Raw genomic sequence first — 13,173 nt, forward strand, 5'->3', positions numbered from 1 at the left:
GAAATAAATTTCCCTCCACTCCCCGAAGCAAAACAAAACAAAATGAAACAAAACAGCCCCTACCCCCTGAGAATTTTTCTTGATGTATAAGACAGCCTGGGCTGTCATGGTTCCGAGAAACAAACCCATCTGACTTGTGAATCAGTTTTATTTCTTGTTTTTCCAAAATAAGCTAAAAAGCTCCAGCATTTTTATGTTATTCCTCGAGCTGCTATGATTTAAAAAAATAATTCCTGTTCCATTTGCATTAATTAGTCCTCATTGGAAAATTCTTTTGTCATCACTTCATGTAGAAATATTTATTTTGATTTTCAAGCAAGTGTGTAGGAGGGAGAAAGAAATGGGGGGATGGAGTTTCAGTCATGCAAGATGAACAGGTTCTAGAGATCTGCTGTACACCAATAGCAGGTGGTTAACAATATTATACTGTACACATAACGTTTTGTTAAGAGGATATATCTCATGTGTTTTATTTTAAACCACAATTTTTTAAAAAGTGTTGAGTAGAAAGCATCTTTATGCTTCAGCTTATTTATTGTATATTTAAATTTTTTATTTAAAAAATGAGTTAGGATTTTACAAATTTTAAGTAAGTGATGTTCTCTGTCAATTCTTTCAGCTAGTATTTAATTTTAAATTATATTGTATCTTTAAAAAAATTACTTCTTATGTAAGTCAGCATTTCAGTGCTAAAAAGTGTGTGGCTGCTATTCAGAGGTGATTATTCACACGGACTTTAAATTTTTAAAACCAGTTCAAAAAAATTCAAATACTATATAGACTCAATGAAACATTTTCTCCTCGGATTTCTTTTTTGCAATTTCTTCCCTAGACTATAAGTTCTGTAATGACTGCAATTTGTAATAACTTGGTTTGGCTGCTTTAACAGAGGCCGAATAATAGTGCCTTAAACAAGACAGAAGCTTATTTCTCTACAGAAAAGTCCAAGCTGGCAGGCAATTAGGGGATCAGAGGGTATAGGGCAGGGACCTAGGTTCATCCAGGGACCCAGGTACATTCGGTCTTGTCCCTCTACTGTCCTTTAGGATGTCTCCTTTTCCACATGGTTGCAGAGAGTAGGAGGAAGTGGAGGGCAAGCAGCTGCCTGTTAATGTAGGAGTCAGACTTTCTCTGTTGAGGGTCAGACGGTGGTGAGTCTCTTAGGCTTCCCAGTTGCATATGGTCTCTGTTGCATATTCTCTCTCTTTTTTTACAACCCTTTAAAAACTATTAAACTTGTGATGAAGTAACTATTCTTAAAAGCCTTGCAAAAGGTCTGGGCTAGGGCTTCCCTGGTGGCTCAGTGGTTGAGAGTCCGCCTGCCGATGCAGGGGACGCGGGTTCGTGCCACAGTCCGGGAAGATCCCACATGCCGCGGAGCGGCTGGGCCCGTGAGCCATGGCCGCTGAGCCTGCGCGTCCGGAGCCTGTGCGCCGCAACGGGAGAGGCCACAACAGTGAGAGGCCCGCGTACCGCAAAAGGAGAAAAAAAAAAAAAAAAAAGGTCTGGGCTAGATTTGTCCCATAGGCCATTAGTTTGTCCCATAGGCCATTAGTTTGCCAACCCCTGTTTTAAGGTTATGACTAGAAATTGCACACCACTTCCTCATCTGTTAAATAGGGCTGGGACTTCCCTGGCAGTCCAGTGGTCAAGACTCCGCTCTTCCACTGCAGTGAGCGCGGGTTCGATCCCTGGTAGGGGAACCAAGATCCCCCGTGCCGTGTGGCGTGGCCAAAAAAAATAAATAAATAACATAAATAATAAATAGGGCTAATAATAGTATCTATTTCAAAAGATTGTTATGAGGATTAAAATGAGATAATATATTCAAATAGTGCCTGATACAAAGCCAGTGCTTAGAAAATTTTAACTGTTTTTACTGTAATAATAATTGATATTTAACTCTGAAAGAGAGTTAGCACATTTTTCTTTTATCTCCTGATTTTTGTCATGGTTTATGACATTTATATCTATAATTATGACAGTTGTTCAGTGTTACTGCTGTATTTAGGTCAAAACTCTAGTCCTTTGATCATGGTTTCTGTTTCTCTGAATTCTTTGTTTTGATTTATCTCTGTTGGCTAGATTTCATTACTAGCTGGGTTTTTTTTAAGATAATTGCACTCTTAAGTTTTTACATGCTTAAAAATGTCCGAACATTGGTTTTATATCTAAAGGGTAACTTAGAAGGGTATAAGATTCTTGAGTTTTTTTTTTCCCACAGGATTTTTTGGAATTCGTGGCTGTGTTGGAGTCTAAAGTCAATTTGATTATCCCCCATTATATGTGACTGACTTTTTCTGTCTGGAGATCCAATCCAGCCATATTCTTTTTTTTTTTTTTTTTTTTTTTTTTTTTGCGGTACGCAGGCCTCTCACCATTGTGGCCTCTCGCGTTGCGGAGCACAGGCTCAGCGGCCATGGCTCACGGGCCCAGCCGCTCCGTGGCATGTGGGATCCTCCCGGACCGGGGCACGAACCCGTGTCCCCTGCATCGGCAGGCGGACTCTCAACCACTGTGCCACCAGGGAAGCCCATCCAGGCATATTTTTTATCGTTGATGTTTGGGAGATTGATTGTGAAGTTTTTCCTTTTAAAATGCAGATTCAGATTTTTTTTTTTCCTTTGAGATTTCAGGAACATTTTCTTGCATTATGTCCTAGAATATTTTTTTCTGTTTTTTTTGTCCCCATCTTCAGGAATTCCATAATATATATCAAATCTCTTAGTAGCTTTCTCTATCACTTTTATTTTATTAATAGTTTAAAAAATATGTTTTCCTCTAGACTTTACAATGTCCCTTTCTATGTTTTTAGTTATTTAATTTTTTGCTATCTCTAATTAGACTTGAACTTACTATATTTTGTGTCTTTCTTCTTCTATTTCCTTTTGTTGCTTCTCCAGCTTGCTTTTCATCTCCTCTGTTGTCATATAATCTCTTATTTACGCTCTTTTTTAAGAAAGCTCATGTCTGTAAAGTCTATGATATTAAGGCAGAACTATTTGTGTTCATCTTTTCTTCTTTCTTTGTTTAGGTTCTTTTTTGATGTGTTTTCTCCATCTGCCTTTTGCTCTTTGCTCCCTTTTTCCTTTTTGTACCTTCCCCCCTTCTTTATATAGGTACTGTGCCTACCCCTTCATTATTGGATAGTCCATAGCGAGGGGAGGCAGGGTGGCTGACAAGGTCCACAGCTTTGCTTGGGTGTGTTGTCTCAGTGCCCTGTTACCTTCGCCCTGGGAGCACATCCGTGTGTTGGTGTTCAGGGCGTCATTCTGACTCTTTGCAATGCCTGTAGAGCCAGAGGGGTTAATGATGCTCCCTTCTACCCTGCCTCTCCTCTAGGCCACTTGAGCTGGGAGGGTGGCAGTGGATGGCAGAAAGGGCTCTTCAGACTGTGGGCCTTTCTACTGTGTTGAACTAACTGGCTCTTGACAAGGCTTCCCCCACTTCTCCTATGGCCTGCCATGGCTCAGCCCCAGGCCTTTCACTCCTGGGATAGCGACATTCAGGGGTTTCTTTTTCCTGCTACTACCTGAGGGGTATGTGTTGCTTCTCAGCTTCCTTCTTATTTTGGTCCAGTTTTCACAGTACTATATCAGAGACACTTTTTATAGTTTGTAGATTGGAGTTGTAGCATTCCCTTGTTTTATGTGTAGTAAGATTTTTCATTTTTTATTTAGCTGTTGTTTTTGGTGAGTTTTGAGCAAGGAGAGGAAAAAGAAATTCCACTGGTGGATTTAAATTCCTTTTATGCTTTACATTTTACTTTGAAAAATTTAAAACATTCAGTACCACACCCATAATAGACCATTTCCTTTTGTCACATTTCTTTCAGATCTTTTTTCTTTTTAAAAGCAATCAAGTGTAACTGCTATATGGCTGAGATTCCATTTGATACCCACCCCCAGGGCCACCCCTCATCTTCACCCTCGGAACCCCAAGGCAGTAACTAGCCTTGCAGTCTCTTTTTGTATTAAAAAGTTTTTAAATACAAATATCTGTATGCAATATATGACATTGTTTTTATGTTTAGAATGTTTAGCAAGATGATATACTGTTTCATTGTTTTGCAGTTTGTGTTTTTCCACCTAACATTGTGTATGTAATCTGTTTTGATACACACACACACACACACACACACAAACACTTTTCCTCTTCCCTGTTGCATATTATTTCGTGATATGAATGTGAGGTATTCAGTGTTCTCTTGGTGAACATTGTTAGGAATAGCACATCACTGGACAACCTTGTCAGCTCTTTCTAGGCTTGGGTGCGTGAGTTTCTCAAGAAGTAAACGTTTAAGGTTGTAAAATATATGTGCCTTTTCATCATTACCAGATACTAACTAGTTGGTACTATCAGTTGTGTACCAAAGTGATGGCACCGGTTCACCCTCTCAACAACGGTGAATGAAAGTCACTGCTATACGTCAGTATTTGATATGGATACTCTTTCTAACATTTACCGTTTCTTGAATAATCCTGTAATGAAGGCAGCATTATATACTGAAGGTAACTTGATGGATTCGGTTTTCAGAATTGGTTGTTTCTGGGTGAATTTAGGAGGAAAGAATGATAAATCATCTAACTAGGAGTCGTACCTAATGCAGTTCATTCTGTATCTGAGATGAGATTACATTTTACTGGTTTTCGCTGCCTTTTTTCCCCCAGAGTATCATTGGGCTGAAAGTAAAGTTTTAAATGTGCTGGAGTTTTTTCTGGAGTGGGGGTGGGGTGGGGACAATATGATAAAGTGTATTATTCTGCCAGGAGTGCTGCCGTCTTTTGTGCCTGTGTGCAGTTTTTATTTGGAGTGCGTTTACTTCTGAAACTCTTTTCCCACCCGTTTACTTGAAAATCATTAAATGTGTTGCAAGTGAACTCTGACATGATTAGATGCTAATGTGGCAAAGAACGTGTGAATTCTCTCTGAGTCCAGAAACAGGTACGTTTCATTTAATACAGTAAGTTGTTAATGCCTGACTCTCTGCTTTTGAATTGTATGGTTCAAAGGTCCTTTTCACACATGTGATGTATTTACATGAAGGAGGTGAATTCCCTGACATTTGGTCAACATACCAGCATTCAGGGTCCAACTTGTCTGTCTGTCAAACTCTCTGTCTTTCTCTTTTTAATGAAATGCCGTTTTGACTTCTTCATTCCCTCAAAAAAGTCACGGTTCTTCATATATGCAATCTTCACTTTTCAGAAAAGCAAGAGGAAAGGGCACGAATACACAAATATTAAGTATTCCCTGACGGAGCAGGCAAGTGGAGATCAGAGTCCCCTCCCGCCTTGTACCCCAACGCCGTCCTGTGCAGAGTAAGTAGAAATGAAGGAAGATCTTTTTACCTGAACATAATCCTATAGAAAAGCTTTAAAAAATGATACGTCTTTGCAGCACATGCCTTTCCTTGGTGCACGTTATTGTTGCCTAACTGATTCTTGAGTGTGCCAGTGGCTAGCTACACTAAATTTTAATTGACCTAAACTGAAGGCTGCTTGCTACACTGGGCTAGGAGTCTATGGGACTGTACATATATCAAGTGTTGGTTCTCCAAGGAGAATCTAATTTTTAAAAATTTATTTATTTATTTGGTTGCGCTGGGTCTTAGTTGCGGCAGGTGGGCTCCAGAATCTAATTTTTCTTTTGATGGGGTGTGGATTGTTGCAGAGGTAGGTAACACCCTTTTTGACGAGTCAAGACTCTTTGCTATGTAAAAGTAAGTAAATTGACCATCAGTGTGTCAACACAATCATGGTCTAATTTTCCAGTCAGCAGAAATCTACTGTGGGTATTTAAACCAGGTTAGCAAACTACAGCCCCCAGGCCAAACCTGGGCCATGGCCTGCTTTTGTACAGCTCATGGATGGTTCTTAAATGGTTATTAAAAAAACACACACACGAAGAATAATACATGACAGAGACCGTGTATGGCCCACAGAGATTACATTATTTTCAGTCTGGTCCTGTACAGAAAAGATTTGCCAGTTTAAACTAAAACGTGATAAGAAAATATTTGTTAAATCGATTATGTGAATAACAATTGTAAGTTATTTTTTTTCTGTATATCCTAAAGTCACTCTCTAGTGTAACATTTACTTTTTATTTTCCCCTGAGTCTTATCCCTGTTTGCTTCTGATGTGGATTTTTAAACCCCTGTTGGCTTTAACACTCTATATAAACGTTTTTGATAACATATATGAGGCTCGTATTTACATTTGCTTTCTATTTAACATTGAAATGAAATTATATAGCAAAAGTATCCTCTCCACCAAGCTGCCTCTTCCTTCTGCCTGCGTTTTTCTTTCCCAGCGGACTGATGGGGAAAGTTGATTTTAAGTTGCTACCTGTAGTGATTTGCAGTGGAACCAGCACGTCAGGGCTCCGAGTCCTTGCCAGAAAGCTTTCCCCACATGTTGGCTCAACAGAATTAGCTCTGACGACTCCCTTTTTGCCAGTGGCCTGCCTGTGACTAATAGGTTCTCTGCCTCTCTGTTCCCCTTGTCCCCCTTGTAGGGTGCAGACCCAGGAGACCCTGGCCCCTGCTGCTTGTTTCAGCTTGTTCCTCTCTGACCAGCCCAGAGCTGCTGGGTTCCTCGTGCCCCTGGACTGTTCTGGTCTCCACTCTGCTCAGCAAAACAGAGTCTGGGCTCTGATGCATTGGCCCTCCACCCTGGGGCCCTGAACTGCCGGTCAGCTTCATGTTTCACCTTCATGTCGCCGGACTGGGGGCTGAATGGATCTGTAGTCCCTGCCTGACCGTTCCTACACTTTGCCTTTACCTTGCTGTGGCCCATTCACATCCTTCTGCCTACAGCGAACACCTTTCCTTCCTCTATGCACCTGTCCCGCCTTCCTTCAAGGTCTAACCCAGTGCCTCATCGCACAGGCCTGCCTCACTCCACCCTCCTGGAAAACAACTCTCCTTCCGCCAAACCCCGGGAGCACAGGGCCTCGAGGCTCTTACTTCAGAATTATTTTGCTGTGTGTTTCTGTCCGATATCCTCTCCTATAATGTCAGCTCCTGGGGGCAGGAGCTACGTCTGCGCCGCATACGGTCCCCAGAGAATAGAGTATGTGCATTATAACTATCACATAAGGTTAAACAGTATGTCTGCGTTTTTATTAGTGTCGTCTTCTTTTTCTTCTTTTCAGAATGAGAGAAGATAATGCTAGAGTCTATGAAAATGTGGGTCTGATGCAGCAGCAGAAAAGTTTCAGATGAGAAGACCCGCCAAGACTTCAAGCACAGAAATAGGTATTTCAACAGAAGTGCTCTACTGGTTAATTGTTTATATCATTTGTGGCATTTTGAAGCAGGCAAATAATTTGTGACTGTTTTAACAAAGTGAACCATAATTGAAATTTAAAAACCAGCCTCTTTTTTCTTCTGCCTGTATTTCTTTTTCCAAGCTGGATTCATTAAACATTGAAATCAAATAACAGAATTAATTCTGCGAATGGCAGGATTAGCACTTAACAGATTAAATGGTTGATACTGGTGATGAAGAGCAGATACCATCATTCCTGCAATTTTTATTAAAGTAGGTTAACCCACGCTGTGCTGGGAGATGATCTGTAGGGATCTAGAGACTGTGGGGACATGGCCCTGGATGGTCAGAGTCAGGATGCCTGAGTTTTCACCCCAGTGGGCCTCTGACTGGCTGGCTGTATGACACAGGGCACTGGACTTCCTGGGCCTCTGACTGGCTCAACTCCACATCCCTTCCAGCTCTGATGCTGGGAATTCGTCTCCCTTGTACGTCTCCTTCCTTCCAATCACCTTTTTAGACAGAGACCCAATTGTGTGATGTATGTTTAAAAGGTAAGTTTTTAGCATTTCACATCGAAATTCCCATTTCAATGAATAGTACATTTAAAGCTCTAAATCTACTTTAAAATGGTGTACTGCCTTGCCAAACTTTTAGATGTATGCTCCTTAAAAATTCTAACTTATTTCTTTGCCAGATGTGGACTTTCACCCTCTCCCTGAAAAGATCAAGAACAGGTGCAAGAAAGTTTACATGAAGAATGAATTTGAATTTGGAAGGCTTGCATTGTGGTTGACTACCTTTTGATAAGCAAAATTTGAAACCATTTAAAGACCACTGTATTCTAACTCAACAATACCTGATTTCCAATTGCTCATGTCCTCAGATAAGAAGAAATCATCTCTGTGATGTAGACAGTGTTATATTTTATGGAATTTTATTTTAAATTGAGGAAGCAGTTAAATTGTGCTCTATATTTTCCAGATGATGGTGATTCAAATTCTAGTTATTGGCATTTTCTTCTTTTGATAACCTCAACAAATTTAGTTTCCCCCCTGCTTTGTGGGGGATGATAGGGCACTTGTAAGAGAAAAAATGATTGGGGATAATTAAGTAACAGCACCCTGCAGAAGTGAGAACAATTTCATTTATCATCACTTAATCCAGTAGTGGATAATTCATTTTGATGGCCTCATGTTTTGGCTAAATAATAATTAAGCCAGTGCCCCAGACTGTCTCCCCTTGCATTGCCATGAAAAAACCATGGGGGCGGAAATCATGGGAACTTAGGATAAAAGGCATGGTTTCTTCTTAGCAGTTGACCAATTACCATTCAGCCTGTTAACTGAGAAACTCATGGTGGGAAAACGTTTGTCATCTTTTCTTTTCATTTGAGTAATTGTCTTGTATTTAGGAAAAAAATGCATCTATGGATAACGAGTTTTGGGTTATCACTTGTTGCTGACAAACCACCTGAAAACTGAGTGGCTTAAAACAACAACTTGCTTTTCCCCACCTCTTCCAACTGGGCTGGGCTCAGCTGAGCGGTTCCTCTCCTTGTCTTGCTGGTGTCACGCGTGGTTGGCAGGATGGCTGGGCCTCTCCATCTGCATGTGGTCCTCAGGTCTCACCTTCTCCACGTGGCCTCGCCCGCAGGGTAGCTGGACCACATTTATGGCAGCTCAGAGGTCCCAAGCGTGTAAAGCAGTATTGGCCAGGTTTAAGACTTCAACCCAGAACTGTCACAGCATCACTTCTACAGCCTTCTATTGATTAAAACCAGTCCCAGACCCAGCCCCGATTTGGGAAGAGGGGACTGCACGAGGGCACGAAGTGGAGGCGAGGTTCCTTGGAGGCCCCCAGTGTAACAGACTGTCAGAACCAGTGCCATGGAAAAACAGCTAAAAAAAAGAGGTTAGCAAAAGTAGAAGCTGCTGGTGACCTTGGGAAGCTGAAGCTGATTATGATAGCTGGTGTAAGCTGGAAGTCAGGCAGAAACAGGGCCTTCAGCGAGCTTCCTGAACCAGTTCTGCTGGCTCTTAGCTTATGTTCTGAACCATCGCTTTGGGAAACTGGTCTCTTAAGGATAGGTGTGTTCGGGAGGGCAGAGCACTTGAAAGCAGAGCCTCCTCATTGCCCTGGCCGCTGCAGAGGGAGGTGAATGGGGTGCTTTCTTCACGCCCCTGGCTTCATTCGGGCCCCACACCCACGCACGTGGTCAAGGCGGCGGTGAGGAGGAGCAGTCCTCATGAGGCCACGAATCAGATTGAATTAGCAGTAGCTCATTTTTGTTTTAACCAAGCAGTAGAATTTGCTAATGTTCTACCTGAAGTGCCTTCTCCAAAGACATCCCTCTTTGCCCTGTGTGTTGAATCATCATTCAATGGGTGAATTTCAATGAAAGCATCATTGGTGGACTTCGTAAAGATAATAAAATGCTACGGCAGTTTTGCCATTAAGTCATCGAATTCTTCTTGCTTTGTCTCCAGAAAAGGAAGGACTAGATCCAACCCTGTTAGTAGCTCCTTTCTGAGGTCTTTACCTCCTTTGAAACCCTGAGGTTGTTTGGGGAGAGCCTGGCTGCCATTTTCACAGACAAAATTACATTGACTTCCCCCTCCTACCTCCCCTCCCCCCATCCATTGAACTTAGAATTGTTGAAGGTCATTACCTTCTAAGAGGAATGTAAATGACTGCTGTCTTCTTGTCAAGCCTGTAAAGAAAGAGATTCCAGTTCAGTACTTGCAACAAGGATCTTGAATCCTGTTGTTTGTATTGCATTGTCACATTGAATGGTCCTCGTTTTTTTGCGATGATATTTTGACTCTGGACTTTGGGGGCAAGGTCTTTCACCAGCATACAAGGATTTGATCGTACAACATATCTGCTGCATTAACGTCTCTGCCTGTAGCTTAAGATCAGTTGTTTTTGTACTCGGAAACACCTGATCCTGGTCAGCTTCGTTTGTAATAGGACATTGATTTCATTTAGATTTCCCTCCACGAAGTCGGCACCTATTATGTGGTGTAAACTGATGCCAAGACAAGATTAATAGTCCCTAGGTTGCCTAGGTTTGTCGTGTGTTTGGTCAAGGTGATTACAGGTTCTCTGGTAAGATTACATGGGATGGATTCAGGTGGAGGGGCTGTGAAGGTGGGGGAGGGGGAGGGGAGCTCGAGGTGTGGGTGTAAAAAAATAGTGGAAATGGAAGTTCCAAAGAGGTGGTTTCTGAGGAAGTCAGAGGGCCTGGGACCACAGCAGTCAGTAATAGTTGAATCAGGTTACCTGGAAAATAGGTGTGATAGCTACACGTCTGCAGTCTGCTTCTGGGTTGCTGGTAGACATTAAATTTGCACAATATTCCCGTAGCTGGCTAAGTATTTTAAAATTACAAGCATAGGATTTTATATTTGGGGCGAAGAAATTATCTGGCATGTGGTATTGGGGTTTTTTTAAAAAGCCAAATTTCAGAGACTTAATAGCCTGTTTTTTTTAAAAAAACAAAACAAAACAAAACAAAACAAAAAGACACCTTGTATCCAGTGTGTGGCCCTCCTGAAAATTCTGGTCATCTCGCCCGCCCTTTGAAATCGGTGACGTTACAAATGAGGCTAAATGGGGATGAGAAAATACATGTGCTACTTTCTTGGTGTTCGTGCATTCTTTACGGAGCCCAGTTGCTTTGGAACAGCCAAGAAAATCATCAAGATTATTTTTAGGGGTTATTAAGGGGTTACTAGGGTTTTTAAGAACTAATATAATGTCCTGGGTTATTTCTAGTTCAGAGGAATGTGGAAAAAGGTATGCAATTGTGAAGTGTTCTGTTGTAGCTTGTTAATCCGTAAGGGAAACTTAGACTGTAGATGTAAGTACAAACCCAGTGCAGTTTTTGTTTTCTGTATGTTGTTGGTGGAATAAAGTTTTACATCGTAAGCACATGGCCTCCCTGCTTTCACTATGCCTTTATTAGGATCTATATTAGCCCTTAATTTCGTTAAAATCTTTTTTCCTCTTCCTCTTGAAAAATAAGTTCCAAAATATAGTTTATTATATCTTCCATCCTTAAAAAGTTTGTTCCTTTTTTACTATGGGCAGTTCACATAAGGCAAAAATATTAAACAGTTGGTTTTAGTGTGTTGTATAACTTTGCTGTATATCAAACTAATTTTTACAAGTTTTCATCCTAAACCTCAAATCATGTAATTAATAATTTGCCTGTTTATTTATGACCTAATTGTGATTCTTTTATTAATAAAAGCTAATGGGAAAGGATCCTTTATTAAGTCGATGACTAGATCTACAGTTAATTTTCCTGCAGTATATGAAGTATTGTACCAGAGTATTAAAAGATATGTAATATTTTATTGATAAATCTCTCCTTTAAAAGGAATACGTTTTAGGATGTCATCATTTTGATGTGAATCATGTAAATGTTGATAATATGCACTGTTTATTATACATTAGTGTTTCAAGAGATTCACTTAATTGCCTTTTTGCCCACGTATATTATGTAGTCTATTTGCAATTGTTTAAAAAAATGACATTAAAATAATAGTTTATGTAGAGAAACATTAGTGGATGTTAATTGTCTCCCCACCTGTATTTATGGGTGTTAGTTCAACTGCTTTGCTAGTTGCAAAGCCGTATTATCAGAGTAAAAGTGTATTTGTAAACTGTATGGGAACTAAAAATTAGGAATAAAACCATTTTCTTATATTATGGTATTTGTCATTTACTTCATCTGAAATGTCCAGGAAAAACTGGGATTACAGGTCCCTCAACCTCTTACACTAGCCAAATGCTGACATTTTGCAGCTCTTATCTAGAAGGGAACCTGGAATTCAGAATGAATGAATCAGTTCCTCAAGCATTTATTGAGTGCCTATTTTATGAGGAGCTTTGGGAGACAGGGAATTTTATTTGGAAGAACTTATGAGTAAATAGCGAGTAAAAAGTTTGTCTGTATAACATATACAGGACATGATTAGACTTCCCTGGTGGTCCAGTGGTTAAGACTCCACGCTCCTAATGCATGGGGCCCACGTTCGATCCCTGATCAGGGAACTATATCCCGCATGCCACAACTAAGAGCCAGCATGCCGCAACTGAAGATCCCACGTGCCACAACCAAGACCCGTAGCCAAATAAATAAATAAATATTATATATAAAAAAAGAATCTGTGGGTGGTTTATGGACAAAGAAATTCATGTGTTGCTCAGACTTGATGTCGTGTCTCTACCTGGTAAGGCCATAGACCGTTTTGGGTACAAATTGTCTTCCATTCAGCAAAGATTAAATCCCCACTAGAGGCTAGGGACTGGGAAATGGATGAATAAAACAGTTATACAGGTAGTTATAATTCAATTAGAGTAAACAATAAGGGTATTAACTGAAATTGATGGTTACGTAGAGGAGTGAATTACAGGGAGTTAGGATTCAATGGTGAGGGTCACTTAAGCTTATTCTTGACCAGTGGGGAACCTTGTGTGTTTGTGTGTGTGTGTGTGTGTGTGTGTGTAGTGAAAGAGGGAAACTGTCCTTTCATTTTCTTATGGGTTCAGTCAAGGCCATTTCCTTGGATCTCTTTTTAGAAATGAACATGCAAGGCAAATAGCTATTTCTCTGTTCAGCTCTTGCTTCTCTATTCATCTCTGAACAAAGAATAACTCTCTCTGTCATGATCTATACCAATGACAGTTCTAGCACTCTTTTGGACACATTTTGCAACAAAATATAGTGTATATTTATGAGTGTCTTTATTCTCTATCCATGCACCTATTTACTGCATTTTTAACCATTCAGTTCTTGATGAAATATAAATTCACTGTGTTGGATAATCTAGGCCAGTTTTGCTAGGACTTCCTAGTATAGAGTATAAATTATGGTTTGGAATGAGCC

At 40.5% G+C, this 13,173-nt stretch overlaps 1 protein-coding gene across 2 annotated transcripts in view; it reads left to right on the plus strand.

The window, feature by feature from the left end:
- Window positions 1-11,993, plus strand: part of PTPN11 (protein tyrosine phosphatase non-receptor type 11) — a 70,150-nt gene extending 58,157 nt beyond the window's left edge. The window contains exons 14-16 of one of the 2 annotated variants that reach the window (XM_059040545.2): window positions 5,209-5,321; window positions 7,159-7,261; window positions 7,972-11,993. In XM_059040545.2, coding sequence (XP_058896528.1) covers window positions 5,209-5,321; window positions 7,159-7,228 — 183 coding nt within the window. In that variant the 3' untranslated portion in view covers window positions 7,229-7,261; window positions 7,972-11,993. The remainder of the gene's footprint in view (window positions 1-5,208; window positions 5,322-7,158; window positions 7,262-7,971) is intronic. The other variant, XM_059040544.2, reaches the window with a different exon arrangement.
- The last annotated feature ends 1,180 nt before the right edge of the window (window positions 11,994-13,173 follow it).

The sequence above is a fragment of the Kogia breviceps genome, chromosome 15 (genome assembly GCF_026419965.1).
Source record: "Kogia breviceps isolate mKogBre1 chromosome 15, mKogBre1 haplotype 1, whole genome shotgun sequence".
In the NCBI taxonomy this organism is placed as follows: domain Eukaryota; kingdom Metazoa; phylum Chordata; class Mammalia; order Artiodactyla; family Physeteridae; genus Kogia; species Kogia breviceps.